The 21,916-nt window shown below is 34.9% G+C and overlaps 1 protein-coding gene and 3 non-coding genes across 4 annotated transcripts; 3 read left to right on the top strand and 1 right to left on the bottom strand.

Moving 5' to 3' along the window:
* Nucleotides 1-6,914: 6,914 nt before the first annotated feature.
* Nucleotides 6,915-6,987, top strand: TRNAA-UGC (transfer RNA alanine (anticodon UGC)). Its single transcript has one exon. It is a non-coding gene; the product is annotated as a tRNA-Ala (tRNA).
* A 2,352-nt stretch (nt 6,988-9,339) lies between these two features.
* On the top strand, nt 9,340-9,412 carry TRNAA-UGC (transfer RNA alanine (anticodon UGC)). The gene has a single exon. It is a non-coding gene; the product is annotated as a tRNA-Ala (tRNA).
* Nucleotides 9,413-12,824: 3,412 nt separating this feature from the next.
* On the top strand, nt 12,825-12,897 carry TRNAA-UGC (transfer RNA alanine (anticodon UGC)). The gene has a single exon. It is a non-coding gene; the product is annotated as a tRNA-Ala (tRNA).
* Nucleotides 12,898-13,731: 834 nt separating this feature from the next.
* On the bottom strand, nt 13,732-15,843 carry PME31 (pectin methylesterase 31). The gene is made up of 6 exons (XM_079086148.1): nt 15,453-15,843; nt 15,167-15,271; nt 15,015-15,092; nt 14,501-14,688; nt 14,223-14,396; nt 13,732-14,004 (listed from the first exon to the last, which is right to left on the bottom strand). Exons 1-6 carry the CDS (start codon nt 15,690-15,692, stop codon nt 13,842-13,844), a joined length of 948 nt encoding a protein of 315 aa, XP_078942274.1. The 5' UTR covers nt 15,693-15,843; the 3' UTR covers nt 13,732-13,841.
* Nucleotides 15,844-21,916: the final 6,073 nt, after the last annotated feature.

The raw sequence follows: 21,916 nt of genomic DNA, 5'->3' as shown, positions 1-21,916 counted from the left end.
CGAGTCCAAGGCTTTGAGCCCCATATCTGTTGAGGGTCAAAGAACTCAGTTGGGTGTTAGAAGGGTTGTAGCAGGACAGAAAGAGTGACCCAACGCATTGGACTTAGTTTTAGACCTGGAGTTCATGGGACTCGACGAGTGCTAGAACAGACTCGGCGAGTCCAAGGCAATCTTCTTATGTTTGAAGATGAACTCGACGAGTTGTTCATACAACTCGGCGAGTCAAGGTCAGGACTTGTTCTTCAGTTGAAGGCGAACTCGACCAGTTGTTCATACGACTCGGCGAGTCGGATGAAGGTTCATTGATGTTCGTAAAGAAGGGGAACTCGTCGAGTCGTTGCCAAACTCGACGAAGCGAGTCGTGGATAAGGACGAGTAAAGGGAAGGGACTCGACGAGTTGACGGCCCAACTCGGCGAGTCGGGTCAACTGGAAGTTGACTTTGACTTGGACTTGGTTGGGGGTAAAATAGTCATTTTACCCTAAGAGTAGATATCAGATTCTGACTGAGTGTTTTGTGGGGATTGTAGCCGTAGGATTTCCGGAGCAGCAGCAGACAGAGGTTTCCCGCACAGATTATCAGCAGCTACTCGTACGAGGTGAGTTACCTTCCAGTAGGGGTGGGTCTAAGGCCACAATGTCGGCCCACCAAAGAGGGGTATTTAGAAGATGTTTGTCTTTGTGATAATTATCTTGGTCTGGTTACGTGCTTTGGTCATGAGTTTTATCTGTATGATATGTTACGTGTATAATAGGGATTAGTTTCCCTGACAGCGGTCCTTAGGACCGAAGGGTAGGTCAGTACCCGGATATGCCTGACTGTGTGTTTATATCTTGTTGTTGTATGCTAGTGGTAGGGGGTGGAATAGTCCCCAGTTACCGGTTGAAAGATACCGATGACAGTTACCGGTTGAAAGATACCGATGATGATTACCGGTTGAAAGATACCGATGATGATTACCGGTTGAAAGATACCGACGATGATTACCGGTTGAAAGATATCGATGATGATTCCCGGTTGAAAGATACCGATGATATTGTATGGTATGTGGTATGATGGGGGAACTCACTAAACTTTGTGCTTACGATTTCGGTTTTGGTTTCAGGTACCTCTTCGTCTAAGGGGAAGGAGCCGACGGTGTAGCATCGGATCACACACACACATGATTTCCGCATGGAGTTTTCTGGGATTGTACTCTGATATGTTATTATTTTATGACTTGGGTTTTTAGACATGATACATTGTTTTATGAGATGATGTGTTTTCACAGTATTTTCTTATGAATGTTTTTATGAGACAGTTAATTAAAAAGAAATTTTTGGACTTGAAAATTGGGATGTTACACTAATTAATAGTCTAGCTATTATTACTATTATATAAGCGTTAAACAATACTTATATAGCCCATAATAATAGCCCAAGTACTTATTATAAGTTCCTAATAACGTTACTATAATTAAATAAAAGCTATATTAAAAATAGCGTAGGCGTAGCTCACTTACAGCGGGTTATATAGAAAACCAGGCTTTGCTTGGAGCAGCGTTCCCGAGCCGAAAATATCTTCTTCTCGGAGCCGTCGAGCACTCCGGGGCTTTCGCCTCGTGCTAGGGAGGTTCCCTAGGCTTTTCGGGGGGGGGGGGGGGGGGGGTTCGGGGCTAAAGAGAGGTTCTAGAGAGAGAGTAAGAGAAGAAAGAATGAGAAATGTGTGAAGAAAATGAGGGTGGGAGAGGTTCTATTTATAGGGTGAAAAATGGCTGAACTTGGTGCCACATGTCACCATCTAGTGGCAAGACTTGGGGAGAAAGCAATGGCCAAGATTGTGCCACATCACCCATTTTCGCACAACACACTTCCGACTTCTAAAATCCGTAACTTTCACATAAGACCTCCGTTTTTGACGTTCTTTATATCCACGCGTAGGTAAAAATAAGATCTAAAACTTTCATTTTGACTCCGTCGGCTAACTCTCGACCGATCTTAAATTTAGCAGTACGAGGAGATTATACTGTTAAATGTCCGCGTAGAATTCATAACTTCTACATACAGACTCTGTTTTCGTCTGTCTTTTTACCATTGAGTTCCTATTAATGAGATCTTCAATTCTCATTTAGGTCGCGTAGGTCAAAAACCGCTCGATCTAAAATTCGAGTTTCGGGCTGTGCACTGCTAAGCCAAATCTTAGAAAATTCATAACTTCCTCATACGAAGTCAGATTTGGGCGTTCTTTTTTTGTATGTTCTCGGTTTAATGTATACTACAACTTTTGTTTAGATTTCTAAGGCTAAAAAGTACTCCATCGTAAATTCACTATTTACGTATCCCGGTGTCGTGCCGGTTTGCCATAAAACTTCGACGGACCATAACTTCTTCGTTATAACTCGGATTTCAACGTTCTTTATATGTACGGAACCCTTGAGACGTATTCTACAACTTGGTTAGATTATTTATTCTAAATAATCTTTTGTCAAAAATTCGTCTTCGACCCCTATTATCTCTAAATTGACTAGCCCGGATCTACAGGCGTTACACTATAAAAGTTATAACCATTTTCCTCCAGATCACACACTATGATATCACTCTCTTTCTACTCCTTCCTTAATTCTTCACCCACCCTTCTTCTTCTTCTTCCCCATTTCTTTCTCTGAAATAAACAGTGTATGTATGTGTGTGTGAGAGATATTGACCATAAGATGAGGTTCCTCTTCCTCCTACTGCTGTTACAATGCATTCCTAACTCATTCGCTTCCAAATCAAGCCGATTGTCCGAATACCAAGCACTAATTTCACTCAAATCCGCCATCTCCGACGACCCTCAGTCCTCCCTTTCCACCTAGGACTTTTCTACCAGCCACTGTATGTCACAACTAGGATTTTTGCTAGGAAATTCCACTCTCATATAATCATTCAACTAGTATAATAACTGATACTCTAAGCGAATACCATACTCTATGCTCATTCAAATACATCTCACGTGTTCAACTAAGGGCTGAAAACCCTAAAAATCCCGGTTTAAGTCCATTATGTACTAGGCTTTCCTTATTGGGCCCAATGGACCAATAAGCTTCCAATTTGACTATTTTGGGCTTAGGACCCTTAAATGGGATCTAACTGGACCCACCTTCATGAAACTTAACATTTTGGGCCATAATGGGCCTAAAATAATTTTGTTTACCCCTAATGGGCCTTATTGGGCCATAACTAATCCAATTAATCCTAGTAAGCCATAAATCCATTCTTTTATGCCATTTTGGGATGTGAATTACCCTAAAGGCCCAATGGGTCGAAAACTTCCATAATTGGGCCTTGTATTTTCAAGAGTATTCAAATTGTGTCCCAACATAACTCTTATCCCCTCTCCTCACCTCGTTCTCGGTTTTAGAATAAAAAAAAGAGAAATTGGTTAACTAGCTTAATGCATGACACCTCATTGTTGTTTGGAGGATAACCAAGCCATTTACACACCATGTAACAATGCATTCACATATATCCATGTAACACCTTATCTCTTCCTTCCATCTTCTTCTAATTCTCGGCCATAAGGCCTTCCCCCACCACAAATTTTCATTTCAAACTTATAAACACAATCTTCATTCCTCTCATACCTCCCAAAGAACCCAAGGAAATTTCATCACTTCTCCTTCCAAAAATTCGTGAACTAGGGTGTTCACCAAGAATATTTTTTTAAGATCATCACTTATTTGGTAAGCTACTCTTTAAGCTTAATGATTAACTTCATTTTATGATAATCTTCACTCTTTGACACTTCATTTCATGATCCATGCTCTTAGAGCTTCATAGATCTCAAAAATCTCTTGAAGGGAGCTTGTAAAGCTAAAAACTCCTCTAATCTTCATCAAAAAAACCGAAAACTTCAAAGCAAGGTGAGTTCATACCCCCTATTTTCGGTTTTTACTAAGTTTTGGGGGAGAATACAAGTTGCTTTGTGTAGATCTATGTGTATATGCTTGAATATGTGTGTTTTTCGTGATTTATTTGGTGATTATGTGTTATTTACTTCATAAATCTAAAAATATGTTAAGAATATGAAGTTTATCACTTGGATCTATATGAAAACTTGAGAAAAGTATGTGTTATCACATATAATACATGTAAACTTGTAGATCTGGGATTTATACACTTAAAATAGCAAAAACAAGTGGTGTGTACAAACATGGATAACTTAAACTCAAAAATCAGCCCTTGACAGAAACGTTTTGGTCCAATATCGAACTGTTTTGACCACCTAAATGATAATATTTTTCAAAACTGTTTTACATGCAAAAAGTTCAGGTTTATACCTTTAAAATGACTACTCTCGCGTTTTCATACGGTTTTTCTACAATTTTTGGCGAATTTTACAAATTTTCCATTCTGTGAAGGTGAGCAATTTCACACTTGTTAGAGGCCATTAAAAATTATGAACAAAGTAGACAAAATTTACAAACTTTCCAGAATTTATGGATCCAAATTTCGACTTACGATGATTTTTCTATAAATTTTCCAACAACTAGGTCAGAAAAGCCAAAAACCAGAAAAATGTGTGTTTTCACAAAAATCAAGCCAAAAAATGATATTTTCGACAAAAATGGGTTTAAAATGTTATTTTTACCATAAACTAGTCATAAACACAAGTTTTGAACAAAATGGGGACTAAAGTGTTATTTTTACAAAAATTGGGCCTTAATTGTAAATTTTTCGCTTATTGGGCCAAGAACGTCATTTTTACAAAAAAGTGGACCTTTTATGCTATTTTAGTGAATACTTGAACCAAAATCAACAATAAACTAACAAACGGATTAATTTTGATCATTTTCTAGGTTATTGGGCCTTAGTGGCCCATTTATATGTTTGATAGGTTTTGTATACTATTTGTGTGCTATTTGGGCCTATAAATACCTTACATGTGAAATGAGCCTTAGTTGTCCTTTTACATATATTTTGGGCCCATGTTATGTAATCTCATTCATATTAGGTTTTGAAATGACTCACATGTTTAGCGATGCCCTAGTGGCTCACTTACATGGTTCGTTGGGCCTAGGATGAGTTTTATACGTTTATCTTCGCGTAAATTCGATTAAGGATCTAGTGAGTTTTGTCGGTTGACACCTACAAGTGTTCGATTGTAGCCTGTAGTTATAATCAGAGTCTCTTTGAGGGAGAGCGGGGTTTTGTGTATAGATCTATACGGGGGTGACACTCCACACCTGAGCTGTTCGCTACAATTAGACTACATCAGTCTAGGGTGACTATAACCTTATTCTATTTTTCAGTCGGCGTTCACAAACGCTAAGACAGGTGAAATTGTCATTATTTAGTATGGTTATAATGGCTCACTTAGAGGAATTAACGTTATGAAGTTTGCGGAAGACTATTTTCTTTTATGTTAGATTACTAGGAAACTTACTCACACTGGTACCCCACCTCGGTGTTGGTAAGTCAGCATTATCTATTTTCTTTTATGATTGGATTACTCGGTAACTTACTCACACTGGTACCCCACATCGGTGTTGGTACGGCATCATTAACTATTCTTCTTTTACGGGCAACATCGGGTTGTCGGGGGACATTCTATATACATTCTCTTCAATCACTTTTGACATTCTATTAAACAATAACACCCATGCATTAATACAAGATCAGACATAAACATACCAAACTATTTTAAGAAAATACAGGATTTTCTTGTGATTACAAAGTTATACAAATCATTTTCTCAAATATACTTATGAACTCACCAACATTATATATGTTGATGTTTTCAAAATAACTTGTATTCTCAGGGACTCGTTAAGCAGAAGAATCAACAAGAATAGGGGATTTTGTTTTGTGTACTGTCAAACATCATACGTTGAATATTTTGGTAATGTTATTTAAAAGATTGTACTTGATGTAAACAATGGTAGTTGTATTATATTATGCATGATAATGATGATGTTATGTTTCATTTATATTCATTGTAATGATATTTCAAGATGAAGTCACGCACAAGCCCCCGGACGTTTCCGTCGTCTGGTTCGGGGGGTGTGACACTGTACTTGGTCAGATATCACCTGCGAATGAACTCACAGGCTCTATCCCTCCCGAAATCGGAAATTTAACAAACCTCCAACAGCTCTATCTTGGGTACTACAAGGGTCACACCGGTGGTATTCCTCCAAAAATCGGTAATTTATCAAGCCTCATTCGCCTCAACGCCGCCAACTGTGGTCTCTCCGGTGAAGTTCCTCCGAAAATCGGGAAGCTTCAAAACCTGGACACGTTGTGGTGATTAGAGGCCACCATTGTTAATGGAATTAAACTTTTTCCATTTCCCAATTTTGAAAAAGATAGAAGAAAAAAGGTAAGAAAAAGTGTCACAGTAGTGCTTATATAAATTCTCAAAGTTGTTGACGATGTAGAAGTCTACTAGGCTCCAAGTGTTGCTGACGATGCTACATGTCATCATTTTCTAACCTATTTGGCAGATCTAACCGGTTATAATGAGTTGTTTACCCAAATTAGCAGGTAAAACACAAGTTGATGCCCTTAGAAAGTAAAAAAATAAGACAAGGGACCTTTTAAACCAAAACATGTAAGTTTGTTAGGCTACAGTAACATTTACCCTTTACTTTATTATAATGTTTTCTTTTTTAGTAAAAGAATAAATGAATCTACATACGTTTTAATGTTTTAATTAGGTAGTTGGATGAGACTCGTCAAGTGATAATAATCAAATACCCTAAATACCCTTTGATAAAGTATAGTTGGAATCACTTACGTACGTAATCAGCTCATTTGTATTTTGCAATGATCTTTAACAAATAAATAAATTTACAAACAAAATACATAAGTGTTGTATTTTATCTGAAACAAGATTCGGTTCGAAAATTTATTTATAGTTATAGTTATATTTAGAGTTACAAAGAAAAACACAACGGGGATGTAGCTCAAATGGTAGAGCGCTCGCTTTGCATGCGAGAGGCACGGGGTTCGATCCCCCGCATCTCCATCTTTATCTTATTTTAGTTTTGCATCTCCATTATTTTGGACAAATATTCATTTTTTTTTTAAAACAATATTCTTAAAGTTAACGTTTTTTATTAGTAATGCGTTTTTTATTAGACCAAATAATATGTTTATTAAGTGATATATATAATAAAAACGCATTACTAATAAACATTTTATTTCCTCAAAGTTGTTGGACTTATTAGTAATGCGTTTTTTATTTGATAACTAATTCCTTGTTTCACTATAAAACTTTTTTTCATGGGCTCTTTAAACATTAGCTTTGGAAGTATTGTTCGTTCCGAAACAAAGTGCATACAGAATAAACATATTATTTGGTCTAAGTTCTACTTTAATCACTTATATATGAGAAAAAATCGACTAAAATATGTTTATTTAAGGAAATATCTTAGAAAACCCAACATATTATTTAATGATGCCCAAGAAAATTGGTTGAATAGTCTGCATGGAGTTAATACAATTACATGACATTTTTTTGAAAGGCGGTTTGGTGCAGCGGACAGTGATATCCGATATAACAGTATGTCATAACACCCAACGAACCCGAGTTCGATCCCTCTCTGAAAATATAACAACAACATCCTTAGCAACCTAGTTTTCTATTAAGGGGCTTCACTGCTTTGGACATAGATACAACTCGACACCATTTCCCAGAAATCCTTGGTTTATTTATGGAAGGAAGATGAGATAAAAGAAATGAAGATTTATGTCAATCTTCCTTAGAAACTATGCTCCCAAATCGAGAGGAACCGAAGAGAAAGGAAATGAAACATTATTCCTGTTATTCTCTCTCATCTTTTTTTCTTTCCTTTAGTAAACGCGGAGCAAAGCGTTAGAGCCGGGTCTATCATGCAATCTCCTTTCACAGTCTATTGACAAATCATTGCCAAATCATAATCCAAAAATACGCTCCAACGGTAAAACACTAAACCACATCACCTCATCTTCCTTGTCCTGATGGATATAAGAAAAGAGTGTCATAAGAACCTCGACCACCGAGCTTCATAAGATCTGGGGATTCCAACCACTACCAAAAACATGATCTCCTAAACAGCTATGTATGTGCTATTTTTTTTTGAACAATTAAAATTTTATAAAAACAACGTTAGCAAGAAGCTAGTGAGAAAAAGAAATTACAAAGAGTCATACATAAGAGGATTTTCATCCCTTGGAGACAAGAAAATTTTCATCTACTATTCCTATTAGAAAACCAACTAAAAGCTTTGATAACAATACTTTCAAAAATATAACTCTTACGCATCTTAACTAACTGACGATACTATTCCGAAATTGCCATATCACCCATATGACCATGATACAAACAATCTCTACCATTTTCTTCTTTTCCTTCTTTAATCTCAACTATTCAATCCAAACGAACAACTCCAAATCTCCAACACATCATTGAACAACCAAAATGGGAGACAGCCACTTAAGAACCTTACCCCAAATCTGGTTAGCAGCACTATGTATATGCTATAGACGCAAAAAAAATCTACAATTTGATAAAATTAATATAGAAAGAAAATTTAACATGCAAAAAGAATAAGAAACATATTTTTATCCATATTTTTACTGAAATAAATACAATCTCACTAAAAAATATGTTAAAAACGTTAATATAAACACTTCAATTTTTTTTCTGTATTTCACAAAATGAAAAATTGTTTATGTTTTCCGAAGCATAAAATTGAAAATGTTAATATAGCCACTTTGCGAACCAATTTAGATGTCCAAGAATTGGTTCTTGTTTTGCAAACTTATTTATAAATTCAACTAAGTTTTATAACACAGTAACAACCAAATATGCATAAATTTTTAACAAAAAAAAGTACATATTTATATTTTTTTCCATAGTTATTCAATCAACTATAGTATCAGTAGAAAATACGTTAAAATAAAAACTTTAACTCAAATAACTATGTGAAAAACTGAAGAAATTATAATGATAACTTCGTGAAGCTTTTGTTGAATGTATTTTTCATAATATAATTACATATTTTAGAAAAATGATTGTTCTCAAGCTGTAGTGGTTTCAAAAGAGATTTGCAAAAATAGGCAAGAAAAATAAAAACTGAGAAGCAAGTATTTAATGTGGGGAACATTTGTTTCCGTTTGGCAAGTCATGAAATAGGTTTCGTGAAACATGCAGTCTTTTATATGTTTAATAAACAAATAAACTCCTCTACGAAGAGTTCACAATTATTTGACTTGTTATAGCTCTATTTTGTCAACTTTCAAAATATACAGAATTGAATAACTAGATATCTTAAGGTGTAAATTTAATAGATAGATTTAATTTAGGAATCGTAACTTTGAACTAAATACTCAACATGGGGATGTAGCTCAAATGGTAGAGCGCTCGCTTTGCATGCGAGAGGCACGGGGTTCGATCCCCCGCATCTCCAAGACTTCATTCTTTTTTTCTAAGTTAAATTCTTCTGCGTTTACTTTTGAAGTATAAATACTTTGACTTTGATTATTTCAATATAATAAATAGATTATTGTAACTTCAAAAAAAGATCAGGTTTGATTACATTTAAAAACAATTGTATAATGTTATACATTTGAATTCATAAACAAGCATGTATTAGGCTTAATACATGCTAACAAGTGGCTGTATCAGTGTATCTGTATTTTTAGAACACACTCATTGCATGTTTCCAATGGTGATTTTATCTTTACAGGAATAAATCAATTCATAATAAGATCAAACGATTATTCTGCATATGATTATAAAAAGAGGTCTCAATATTCACGATGTCTGGAAAGTGTTTAAAATGAATCTCATGGCTTACATGAATAATAGATTAGGGGAAACATTTGATTAGATAGTGGATCAATCATTCACATGAACCATTGCCATCGTTTCTTCATGCAAGGTCTATGCTTCTCCTTCAAGAATTCTTGTGGGTTACGGGTCGCCCATACCCGTCGCCAACAAGGGTAATAATAACATATTACAAACTCCTTATCGAGTTATCGTGCTCTCTACCTTCACAATGGTCTTGTCACACCTTAAATACTCAGAAACTTAATCTTTGTTAACAAATTTACCCGTGATAACAAAGTTTCTGTAGAATTTAGCGATTTTTTTTTTTTTTTTTTTTTTTTTTTTTTTTTGAATGATTCAAGATCAAAGAAACTCATCTCCGTTGTGATAACACCAAATATCTCTATCAAGTTCGGCCCACCAAGTCAGTAATGTCGTTTTGCTTTCTTCAAGTCTTATCATGTGGCACCAAAGACTCGGACATCTTAAGAATGAAGTGCTCAAGTTTTGTCTAAGTTTATTTAAGGTAATAAGACGATCTCAAATTTCATTTTTCATGGTTTTCAAGTTGGGGAACAAACTTGTCTTCCTTTTCTAGGTCTAATACTAATAAGTCTTCTTTTGATGTAATACACTCCAACTTGTGGAATTCTCCCATTTCAATTAATAGTGGTTTGAAATACCATGTCATCTTTCTAGATCATTACTCATATTATTTATGGGTCTATCCCACTTGTGGAAATGTGACACATTATCCAAATCCATCCATTTCCACTCTTTTGTCATGATGGTGAGTTTGACAATGCCGCATCACACACCCTTTTTCACACAAATGACATACTTTTTGTTTTCTCATGTCTTAAAACCTTCATACAAAACAATAAATGTGAACGCATGACCCTATCCATTAACAATTTCATCCACACACTCTTTTTCCAAGCTCATCTACCCCCAACTTATTGGATAGAAGCTCTTCACACGACTACCTATCTTATAAACATGATTCCCTTAAAAGCTATCTAAATTGACATTCCATTCACCAAATTATACAACAAACCTCCATCCTACTCCCACCTACATATTTTCGATGCATATTCTACCCTCACAATCATACCTCTCATAAAGCCGAACCACATTCCACTTTGTATCTCTTTCTTGGATACCTATCTCACCAAGGCTATAAATGTCTAAATCTCTCTACCAAAAGAATCATCATCCTTTGTCATGTCATATTTGATAAGTCTACTTTCTCATTCAAATCCATGACACCAAATAACCTTCCATCTTATTCCTTTCTTGACCCCACCACCGAAACAAATGTCATTGCTAATTGTTCTGTGTAGCTTGATGTTGATTTTAGTGTCATCATGTCATTTTAAGTAACTGGAACTAACATGTGAGCTAAGGGGCTTCATAATTTGTACTCTATTATATGTACGGGGTTGTGCGGAGTGCACGCATGTATAAGATCGAATTAAAAGCCGGTTCGATGACTGGTCGGGGGTCCGGGGGCAGCGCCCCCGGGTCCGTGGTTTCCAAAGGGGCAGCGCCCCTTTGGCGGGGTCTAGGGGCAGCGCCCCTAGCGGGGTCCAAGGGGCAGAGCCCCTGGCTGGGGTCCCGCTTAAATCCGGATTAACATTACTTGCTTCCAAAGCAACTAATGACGACCCAACCCTAATGAAACCCTAATCGTGTTTAATATATAAACAACTCTTCCTCTACAGAAGAGGGTTACGATCTTAAGCTCTCGTTTCATCATACTTTCACAAAATCCTCTAGCATATTGGCTTACGTCTTCTGTGCCTAGAAACGTAAGTGTCCACTTGGATTATCCTAGACTGAATTTCTTGTAACCCAGACATATGGTAGAAATATCAGTTCGGAAAGTGATATCACGATCCAAGTTGGTATCCACCACAAACCCTAAATTTCCCAACACATCTTTGGTCACACCCACTATGACCGAACCCCTACCCTCCACCAATTGTACTTCACCTGGCCCTACCACTCATCTAGCCAAGACATCACCCGACCTCAACACCACCCATCCCCACCCCTCATCGTTAACCGAAACCCCTAACAACCCATGTCCACCTTTCTGGCAACCTCTCATTGGGCAAAGTATAATCAAAAATCCAAAATTTGATAAAATCACTAAGAAAATAGAATTTAGCATTCAACAAGAATAAAAAACATATCTTATCCATATTTATCGAAATAAATACAATATCACTAGAAAATATTTTTAAAGGTTAATATAAACACTTCACAATAAATTCAAAGGTTCTTGTTTTGCGAAACATAAAATTGAAACACTACTCTATTTTTAACATATAATAATAAACATAGCATATTTTATGTCATTAGAGGATACGTCAAAATGTTAATATATCGAATTTGCGAAAGAATTAGATGTTCACTGTTTTGCAAAAACAATATTCGAAATCTACTATATTTTAAGACAACGTAACAACCAAATACACATTCTTTTTTCATATTTATTCAACTAATACGTGAAAAACATTAAGACAAAGTACCAACCAACTATTTATTCGCATTTTTAAATACTACTCCACTTCAAAATACTGTATGAAGAAAATATGCATATTGTGCACACTTTTAGTCTAACAACTATAATGTTACTATAGACTATGTACAAAAAGAGTTGTTAAAATGATAACTTGACATGTGTTATCAACATTAAAACGATCACAGAAAGCTCCAAGGATGAAGTGGTTTCAAAAGAAATTTATGAAAATGGGCAAGGAAAAAAGCCGAGAAGCGAGTTATATATGAGGACCATTTGTTTCCCTTTCGTTAGTTAGAAAATAAGTTTCATCAAACATGCTGTCATATAGTACCTCTCATAAATTAACAAATTTCTTTACAAAAGTTCAGAAGTATTTGGTTTGTTATTACTCTATTTTGTTTGCATCAAATTTGCCTTCTTTGAAAATAATCAGATTTAGATAATTACATGTCTTATGTTATACGTTAACCAGAGAGATTTAAATAATTATTAGATTTATGACCAAAGTTAACAAAACGGGGATGTAGCTCAAATGGTAGAGCGCTCGCTTTGCATGCGAGAGGCACGGGGTTCGATCCCCCGCATCTCCAATTCTCATTCTTTTTCAAGTTAAATTCTGACTGTATTATACATACACACTTTGATTCTTTATATAGTAAATCGATTGTTTTTAATGTCAACTGATTATTATTACAAATACAAACAATTGGATTATCTTACATCTGAAATTCTGCATTTCTGGTTTTCAATCATAATACAAGTTAACAAGTAGGGGTCCAAACGAGTCAGACTATTCGGGATCAACTTATTAAAAGGTCATTTTAAGATCGATTTTAAACAAGTCCAAACCAAACTCGAGCGTAACATTAGTCTTGTTTATTAAACGAGCTTGAACCTGTGTAATTAAGCTCGATTAAGCTCGCTAGCCTAAACGGGCCTCCATATATATAATAAAAAATTAATTTTTACTTTTTATATTAAAATAAGTAATTATTTAATAAATACCATTTTAAGAAATTAGAATATACGGTATACAAGCCAAGCCCAAATCGGTATAAATCTTTACGGGACGAACAAGAGCTCCATGACATAGCTCGAAACGAGCCAAGCTTGAACTTAGTCAAATTCGGGCTCAACTCGGCTCGTTTGAACCCCTATTCAGAATTGGCCGTGTCTTTAGTTTTAGAATGATTATATTACGGTTTAAATAAGTAAAATCAAATACGTCTAAAATGAATTTCTTACAATACTGTTTGCTCTTATTATGATTTTTTTGATGCTTTTAATGATAAAATCATCACCGGAAACATACAATGAGTGTAACACTCATTGTATTGTATGGTCCTGTGATGATTTGCGTAGCACTCATTGTATTGTATCGTCCTGTGATGATTTTATCATTAAAAGGATCAAAAAAATCATAATAAGAGCAAATAGTAATTGTTCATTAAGCATAATCATAATTTATCAGACAACCATAAATAAAACATGCATCAAAACTATTGTTACAATTAAATAAAAAAAAAAAAAAAAACTAAGCAGAATAAGGTATCCGAAGTGCCATTTTTTGTGCGAGCCAAGGCCTTTCTGGAGTTGGGTCGATAAAAGAATGCATCAGAAACTCTTGGGCTTCCTCCTCCATCAATTCTCTAGCCCATGTTACACGGTTTTCTGAACTACTTCCCGGCCCATAACATCTGCATATAATCTTTTTTGTCAGATGATTTTTACACATAATAACAATATACTTTATGAGAAAAAAATATAAAGTACGTTTCCATTATGAGTAAAAAAAATACGTATATTGTTATTACGGGTAAAATTATACAAGTATGTTGCTGTTGTGAGTAATAAATAAAAAGTATTGTTGTTTCCCACATAATGATAAAATGAATTATTGCATATAATTATATACCTATACTCATAAAAGCAAGCACTTCTTTCATTCTCGGGTTTCCCCCAATTATGCCAACCATCATGCTTTACGCATGCATCCATGTACGTGTATGCATAAACTACCCGCCCGAATGGTCCCCATGGCCGCCCGAGATATGCATATGCTGCCCCTCCATTCCCCGTTATCACACATCTACATTACAAGAAATAGCAACTTACTTCCATTTAAAATAAACCTATTAATTTGACTTTGAATATTTAAAATAAAATAAAAAATCAAGATAGTTGAATGCAAACCTTAAAAACACATAACCTGTGGACTCTTGACAAGATTTTCTACTTTGTGCCGTTATATAGCCACCTGATTTGCAGTGAATGTGACAATTCTCCATTAACGCAGTGCTATTTCCAAAAATGAAGTCCACACTTCCTTCAATGTAACAATCTTTCAAATATTGCTTTCCATAGTGTAAATAAAGGGTATCCTGTAAAACAATTGAATTGTATCACATTAAAGAACTAAAGCTTTGATAACAGTGATAAGAGTATCTTCAACCACACTCTATTTAGCGTGTCAAATACAGTTTAGAATGGTTCATCTCCAAACCCCTCTAAACTCTATTTTAGACTCTAAATAGAGTATAAAATAGAGCATGTGGGAGATGGTATAATTTACACTCTAAATTCAAATTTAGAGTGTAAGTATTCATCTCTCTATTTATAAAGTGTAAAATCTCATCTATTTTACACTTTATAAATAGATTGTAATGACAAAAGTATAATGTGGTTGGAGATGCTCTTGAATTCTCACCTGCCACCCAAGAAACCTGCAATTATAGAAAGCACAACGATCTGCTGTTACTCTGATAGCCACTGCTTGGCCGGAACCCTAGAATCAAAAAAGATTAGAAGAATAGCGGAAGATATGAATTATGATGAAAATTATTGAGAAAGAAATAACACCTCAGGAGCAGAATTCTCGAATGTGATGTTTTCACTAATGAAATCTTCCCCTTCAACAATTACAGTCCCACATCCGAATGTTCCTGTTCCTATCAATCGCGATGCCTGTTTATACGAATTAACACGATTTTCATACTCGATTGTGTTGTAGATAAATGATAGTTAGAGAGGATTAAGGTCTAAATTGCTTCAATTTCATGGAAACTGATTAAATAAAACGGAACCTAATTGATTTGTAGGATATGAACAAGATATTTAGGGTTAGGGTTGAAGGAAGAGAACTGACCTGGTGGTGATCGATTTTGTTGGCGGTGTTATCCCAAGTGATAACAGTGATCTCACGGCTTAATCCGGCGAGAGTGATGAAGTTTTTAGTCTTGGCGACGTAAATAGGCTGTTTGTAAATCCCCGGAGATACACGAATCACAGTCCGGCAATTGTTGCCGAGTGGTACGTCGTCGATTGCTTCTTGCACCGTCCGGTAGTCGCCGGCTCCGTCCTGCGCCACCGTCACTATTCTTGCCATATCTTCTTGATTGTATCAGTTACTGTTCGTAAAACAGGTTCTGGTAATGGAGTCGGTGATGTCGAGTTAAAGATCAATCACTCGATAGCGTCGGTTTTGTCAGTGGAAATGAGATCAAGATATTGTGATATACTTCTATGAGTTTAATCCCAACAAAAATGTACCCAACATTTCATTTATCGTTGATGTTTATGTAACAGCCTTTTATTTGGATATAACAAATTATAGGATTATGTATATATTTCATATATATTTTTTAAATATTAAAATATCATCCTCATAGAATAATTTTTTTTTTGTTGTTTTTAACCTTTTAGTTAAAAATGTTAAAATATTATATTTATATAATGTTAAATGTTTTTGTTGTTTTTAATAGAAATATTAAAATATCGTATTATTTACGTAATGTTTGTATTGTTTTTAATAAAAAACATTAAAATATTATATTTTCAAGAATATATTTAATTTTTTTAGTTAACCTGACTTATATTAAATTTAATTGATTTAATTATTATATTAATATTTAGGTATTATTTATTTTATTAAGAAATAACATAATTAGAAATATAATAAAAACATATATAATAATACAACATTAAATAACTTCGGTTAACCTTTCAAACACTTATAATTATACCTACAAACAATAATATTGACGAAACATGCAATCCATATATGAGGTAGCTCAGATAGTTCACCCTTGTTTGAAATAAAGCCGCTATGGAGAAATAAAATGCATATGATACTCTCCTTATAATACTACTCTAACATAATATTGTTATTAACGTGTCCAAATGCAATAACAATATGTTCGTATGATAGTGATGAAGCAGACCATAGTGGTAAATATTTTGAACTCCATCTATTAGCTAAAGAAAGTAAGATTACATTATACCAAAAAGCAATCAAGATACTCATTTCAGAAATGGTAACCAATCCGCATACGATGTAGCAATATGTCTGCTAAAGAAATTCAAAGACATTTAGAGTTGAAGCTGGTGCACACTTCTAAGGATGTAACGTATTCTTTTATATGTATGTTTAAATCGCCCAATAAATTTGAAACGTCCCAAAAATATGACCCAAAATTTTCATTTTTAATTTAAATAAAACATTATTCCAAAAACATTATCAATACAACCCAAGTAAAATAAAAGTGTCAAACATCATATCAATCAGAGTGAATCACAAAAGGCAGAACGAGGTGGTGTGTGCTCTGCAATTATCCCGAGCATTTTCCCTTGGAACTGGAAGTACCTGAAACATAAACTGAAAACCATAAGCACAAAGCTTAGTAAGTTCTCCAAGATACCACATACCAACATATAACACATAACGGGCCCCACCCTAACTCGCATAACGGGCCCCACCCAATGAGCATAACGGGCCCCGCACACATACAATTCATATTACACAACAAGTAATAGCATACAAACTAATCACAGGGCCCCGCCCAGTAAACATACAAGCACATTCGCATACTAGTGTCACACAGACAACGAGTAACCTAACATAACAGATCATGAGCCGACATTGGTGCCTTCAACCCAATAAACATGGTGAGCACACTCACCTCGGACTGTTGAACCACACTGATAATCCAGGGCTGCTGGTCCGACAAATCCCCGAGCTATCAATTATCAAATAACATCCAATTCATAATTTGAAGTCACAACTATATCCTTCAATCCATACTTAGGGTAAAAAGACCATTTTACCCTTTACCTAGTTGGGTCCAAGACTAAGGCCCAAACTTTCAATCCAAAAGGCCCAAAAACCAATTAACCAACCAAGGCCCACATATAGCCCAATTTTCCAAATTGGGCCCAAACCCCTACATGGGCCTTACCCTAAGGCCCACCAATTTTTCCTAGTCCAAACTCTTGCATTCAGATAGCCCAATAAGGCCCCAAGCAACTAGGCCCAAAGGATAGCCCAAACCCGAAGCCCAATCATGCGAAGTCCACCAGACTGAGTACGTGGGGCGTACTCATCACGTACGCCCAACATACTCGCTTGAGGGCTTGTACGCTAAGCGTACCTTCTTGTACGCCCAACGTACTCACCTATTCAGCCCAAGACTTGATTTCAACACTTAATCCCTTAAGACATAGCTCCAAAACACAAATCTGGCTTCCTTGAGCTGGATTATCATGTAAAGCTGCTAACTTTATGTTCATGCATGGCTAAATGAAGCTCTTAAGCTTAAAAATGACTTAATAAGTGACTTAATGCATGCATGTGACCAAAAATCCCATAAAGCTTGCACCTTTATGCTTAAGGAGACCATATCAAGCTCAGATCTAAAAGAACAATCCCATAAAACGTCTTAACTCTTCTATCAACCCAAAAAGGGACCAAAAGCATATCAAAACAAACTATGAGGAGATCTAACCATCTACAAGCCAAGGTATGAACTTGATACCTCAAAGAGATTGCAACAAAAAGGATGATTCTGGATCTATGACCTTCCTTCCAAGCTAAGCACCTTCAATCTTCAAAACTTCCTTCAAAATGAGCAAAATAACCACTAAAATCCTCTCAAGGGCTTAAGAACACCACCAAGAAAGCTTAAGGGATGATTTAGGGTTTTAGGAGGTTTGGGGGCTGGTAAAGAGGCCAGCCCTAGGGTCTCAAGGTGTTTGTATATGGTGCAACACCCTAAATTAGCGTTTCGATATGTCTTACGTACGCCCCGCGTACATAAATTTACGCTCAGTATACACATCTGGAGTCCCGTTCCCACCTCGCATCAGTACGTTAAGCGTACCATGTGGTACGCCCCGCGTACTCACTTTACAACTTGTATGCTAAGCGTACCATGTGGTACGCCCCACGTACAATTCAAGGACCAAAAATGCAACTTTAATAATAATAAGGGCAATAAAGAAACATACCAAGATTCAAGTGTTACAAAATTACACCGAAAATTAGACCATTTATCTTGATGAAAACTGAGACAAACAACTATTGTTCGAAATCCATAATTTCCATCACATCTTTCATCTTGTACATGTTGTACGTAATAATGAAATATAAATTTAAAATTGATCAATGTAAAAATTTTAGTAGTTTTTTGGGTCAGGAGTATGAACAATATTTTACAGGTTCATGATTTTCCTAGTGTGTTCGAACAATCGCGTCTATGTGGTTCTTTAGTTGTCATATTAAATCGATAATATTTGAAAGATTTGTTTTTTCATGTTTGGACTGCCACGGGCAGTTTTATGAGTAATGGGTTCACAAACCAAAGTTTTCGATGATGTTATTATCTCCCTGAACTTCCTCAAAATTTCACATTTTCCAAACCGTAACTAAAATTTAAAGTTATGAGTTATGGAAATTTATCATCATCAGAACAAATATCTTCACCACCTTCCACCACTATAAACGATGATAAATCAAGCTTCTTCCAAAATCTATTGATTGAATCAAGTGGAATAGGTTGATTTACATTGAAATATAATGAAACATGGTTGTTAGGTCTCGCAGTTTGAAGATGTTGTATTTGAGTCTGTATGCAAAAGGTTTCATAGTAATTGTATTTTATGTCTTCAACTTGTCAATGCGAAAACATTTTTTGTTTCGTAGTTTTAATTTAGGCTTCACAATGTTGTTTACTTAGTTGTATTTACAACCCGTCTTAGCTTATGTGTCTTGACCTGATTGGTCTTTTCCTAACCGACTCCCTTGTTGTGTCCTATTTATAAGGGATGTTAGTTAGATAGAGATAGTATCTTTTGTGAGGTTCTTAATTGCAACATTGTAATCGAACTTTTTATTCTAATTAAAAACAAATCATATTTACTTTCTGGTACTCATTCAATTTCTTTTATTCAAACATGATTTCTGTCTTCTAGAATCTGGTCGATCCTACAAGTGGTATCAGAGTAAGGATTTCTCTAAACTATTTTCAAATCATTGAATTCATTCATGTTCTTTGGGTTTTTGGTTTGTTACATCGTGTTTCTAGATCTATTCCGCATTTTGCATTTTGTTTGTAATTTGATATGGAAATCTTTGTTTCATTTCTCGTTTTGATTTGAAATCTGTGTTTGCTCATTGATTTGATTCTTACTCAAAATTTTCATTTAAAAACATGTCAAAAGAAGATTCTCATGCTGTTTGTTTCATTTTGTCAAGAAATATCGGATCATCTACTAGTATTCCAATTTTGTTTCCCAAAATTATGAAGTTTAAGTGTCACACTTTGCAGATTACATCCCATGAATTGAAAAACTGTTGGATTAGGTGTCTAAGCCCATAACTATAATTAGTATGTACTTGAATTGGTAGTGACATGGTCCTTTTGGGTTGCCTTCACACTTGCAACTAAACAGGATGATTAATTGAGGAAGATGAAGAATTTATTAATTTGATTAATAAATTGGAATAAATGATTTATTAATATGTTATGGAAATAATATATTAATTAGTAATCATATTATTAATTAATATTTAATCAGAAATTAATTTGGAATTAATTTTGGGATTAAAGGAATTAATTATAAGTGCAGGGACTAAAAGTGCAATTGTTCAATAGTTGAGCAAAAGGGTCCAAAACCTTCCTAGGGAAGGTGGTGGACGAAATTGATATGTATATATAAGATTATTCTATAATTTCTAGAATATCTTATCATATATGGATAATCAAAGGAGGTGGATAATTACCATATTTAATATTAGGGTTATCCATAGCATCATTGGTGCACTATATAAAGGGTTCTAAACCCTTGGAGTCTTGGCCACTCTTTAGAAGAAGTAGAAACCAAAAATTTGATATCTTCCTCCTCTCTCATATCATTCTGTTGGATTGTGTGTTTATGAGCCATTAAAGGTGTTACACTTGTGACACTAAGTTCTCAAGATTCAAGATCTACAAAGGAATAATTGTTGTTACAATATAACAATCAAGATATGTAACCAAACCCTAGTTTTATATAGATTTCGAAAATTGTAGTTACTTCCTAGGGTTTCTCATTTTGTGTTCAAGTTTGCATGTTTAATTAGAGAAAACCTAGATCCAAAGTATTAGGGTTGCATGCACACAAAGGAATTGTTGTTATGCTCAAAGCCCATCAGTGGTATCAGAGCCTAGGATTAGTTTTCTATTGAATATGATGCAATTGTGAATTGTTCAAAGGAGAAGAGAATATAATCGACATTCTGTTCATCAAACTCGTCGAGTTGGTCTATGAACTCGACGAGTTGACATGCAACTCGACGTGGTAATTGCCCAACTCGACGAGTTGCACTGTCAGATCCAAAATTTTCAGTTTTGATAATTATGTCATGGATTGATTAGGATAATTACCTTAAATTCGTTTTAATTGTTTAAAATTGGATACTTTAATCAGTAATTTTGTATCATTATCATGAATTCGTGATTGGGTTAAAATTTTGATAAAGATAAAATTAATTTGTTAATTTAATTATTAAAAAATTTAACCTAGTATTTTTGAAAAGTTTTAAAAATACATCCTTGGTTTTAAATTTAAAATTTAAATTAAATGCTTTAATTTTGAAATTTTTTAAATTTAAGAACCCTAGTATTTTAAATGTTTAAAATACACTCTTATACATATTGTAAAATTAAAAGTTAATATATATATATATATATATATATATATATATATATATATATATATATATATATATATATATATATATATATAAAGAATAAGTCAGTCTTACCGTTAGTAGGCCTCATTCACGAAGCCGATCTATAAGGGGGGTATAAGGAAACTGCCTATAAAATGTCGGTTGAATGGGTGTCCACTCTCACCCACCGCTTCCTTGATTGGTGGAGGTTCGTTAGCCGAACGGGTTTGATAGGACACTAAACTCTCATTAATAAGTATAATGATATATAAAGTAACTAAATGTTTTTTTTATAAAATTCCCAAACTTATTTACTTTAGGAAAATGTGAATTTGATGCTAATCCATGAAATTGCACATTGCACTTTATAAAAGTCGTTAGTGGAGTGTGTGTGGTTAACCGGCACACTAATATGGACTAATAAAGGGTGGCAATGAGTAGCTCGTAAATTATCATTGATTAATGGAGCGTCTATGGTTAACCGACACATTAATTAGGTGATAAATGACATCGAGAGTACCAAGCTAATTTGCATGGTTATTCACACATTGTTTGTGATCCTCGGTATCCCAGTCACAAATGGAAAGGGCATAATCGAGATTAAACATGCAATTGAATAGTTC

Source organism: Lactuca virosa, chromosome 3, assembly GCF_052849685.1.
Source record: "Lactuca virosa cultivar CGN04683 chromosome 3, Lactuca_virosa_CGN04683_v6, whole genome shotgun sequence".
In the NCBI taxonomy this organism is placed as follows: Eukaryota; Viridiplantae; Streptophyta; class Magnoliopsida; order Asterales; family Asteraceae; genus Lactuca; species Lactuca virosa.
Note: the sequence above shows the minus strand (reverse complement) of the source record. Positions and strands in the feature narration are given on the sequence as shown.

Coding starts and splice junctions, on each gene's coding strand:
- PME31 (XM_079086148.1), bottom strand. CDS start 15,692: ATGGCAAGAATAGTGACGGTGGCGCAGGACGGAGCCGGCGACTACCGG. Junction 15,272..15,452: donor ACAAAATCGATCACCACCAG/GTCAGTTCTCTT, acceptor TCGTATAAACAG/GCATCGCGATTGATAGGAAC. Junction 15,093..15,166: donor TCGAGAATTCTGCTCCTGAG/GTGTTATTTCTT, acceptor TTTTGATTCTAG/GGTTCCGGCCAAGCAGTGGC.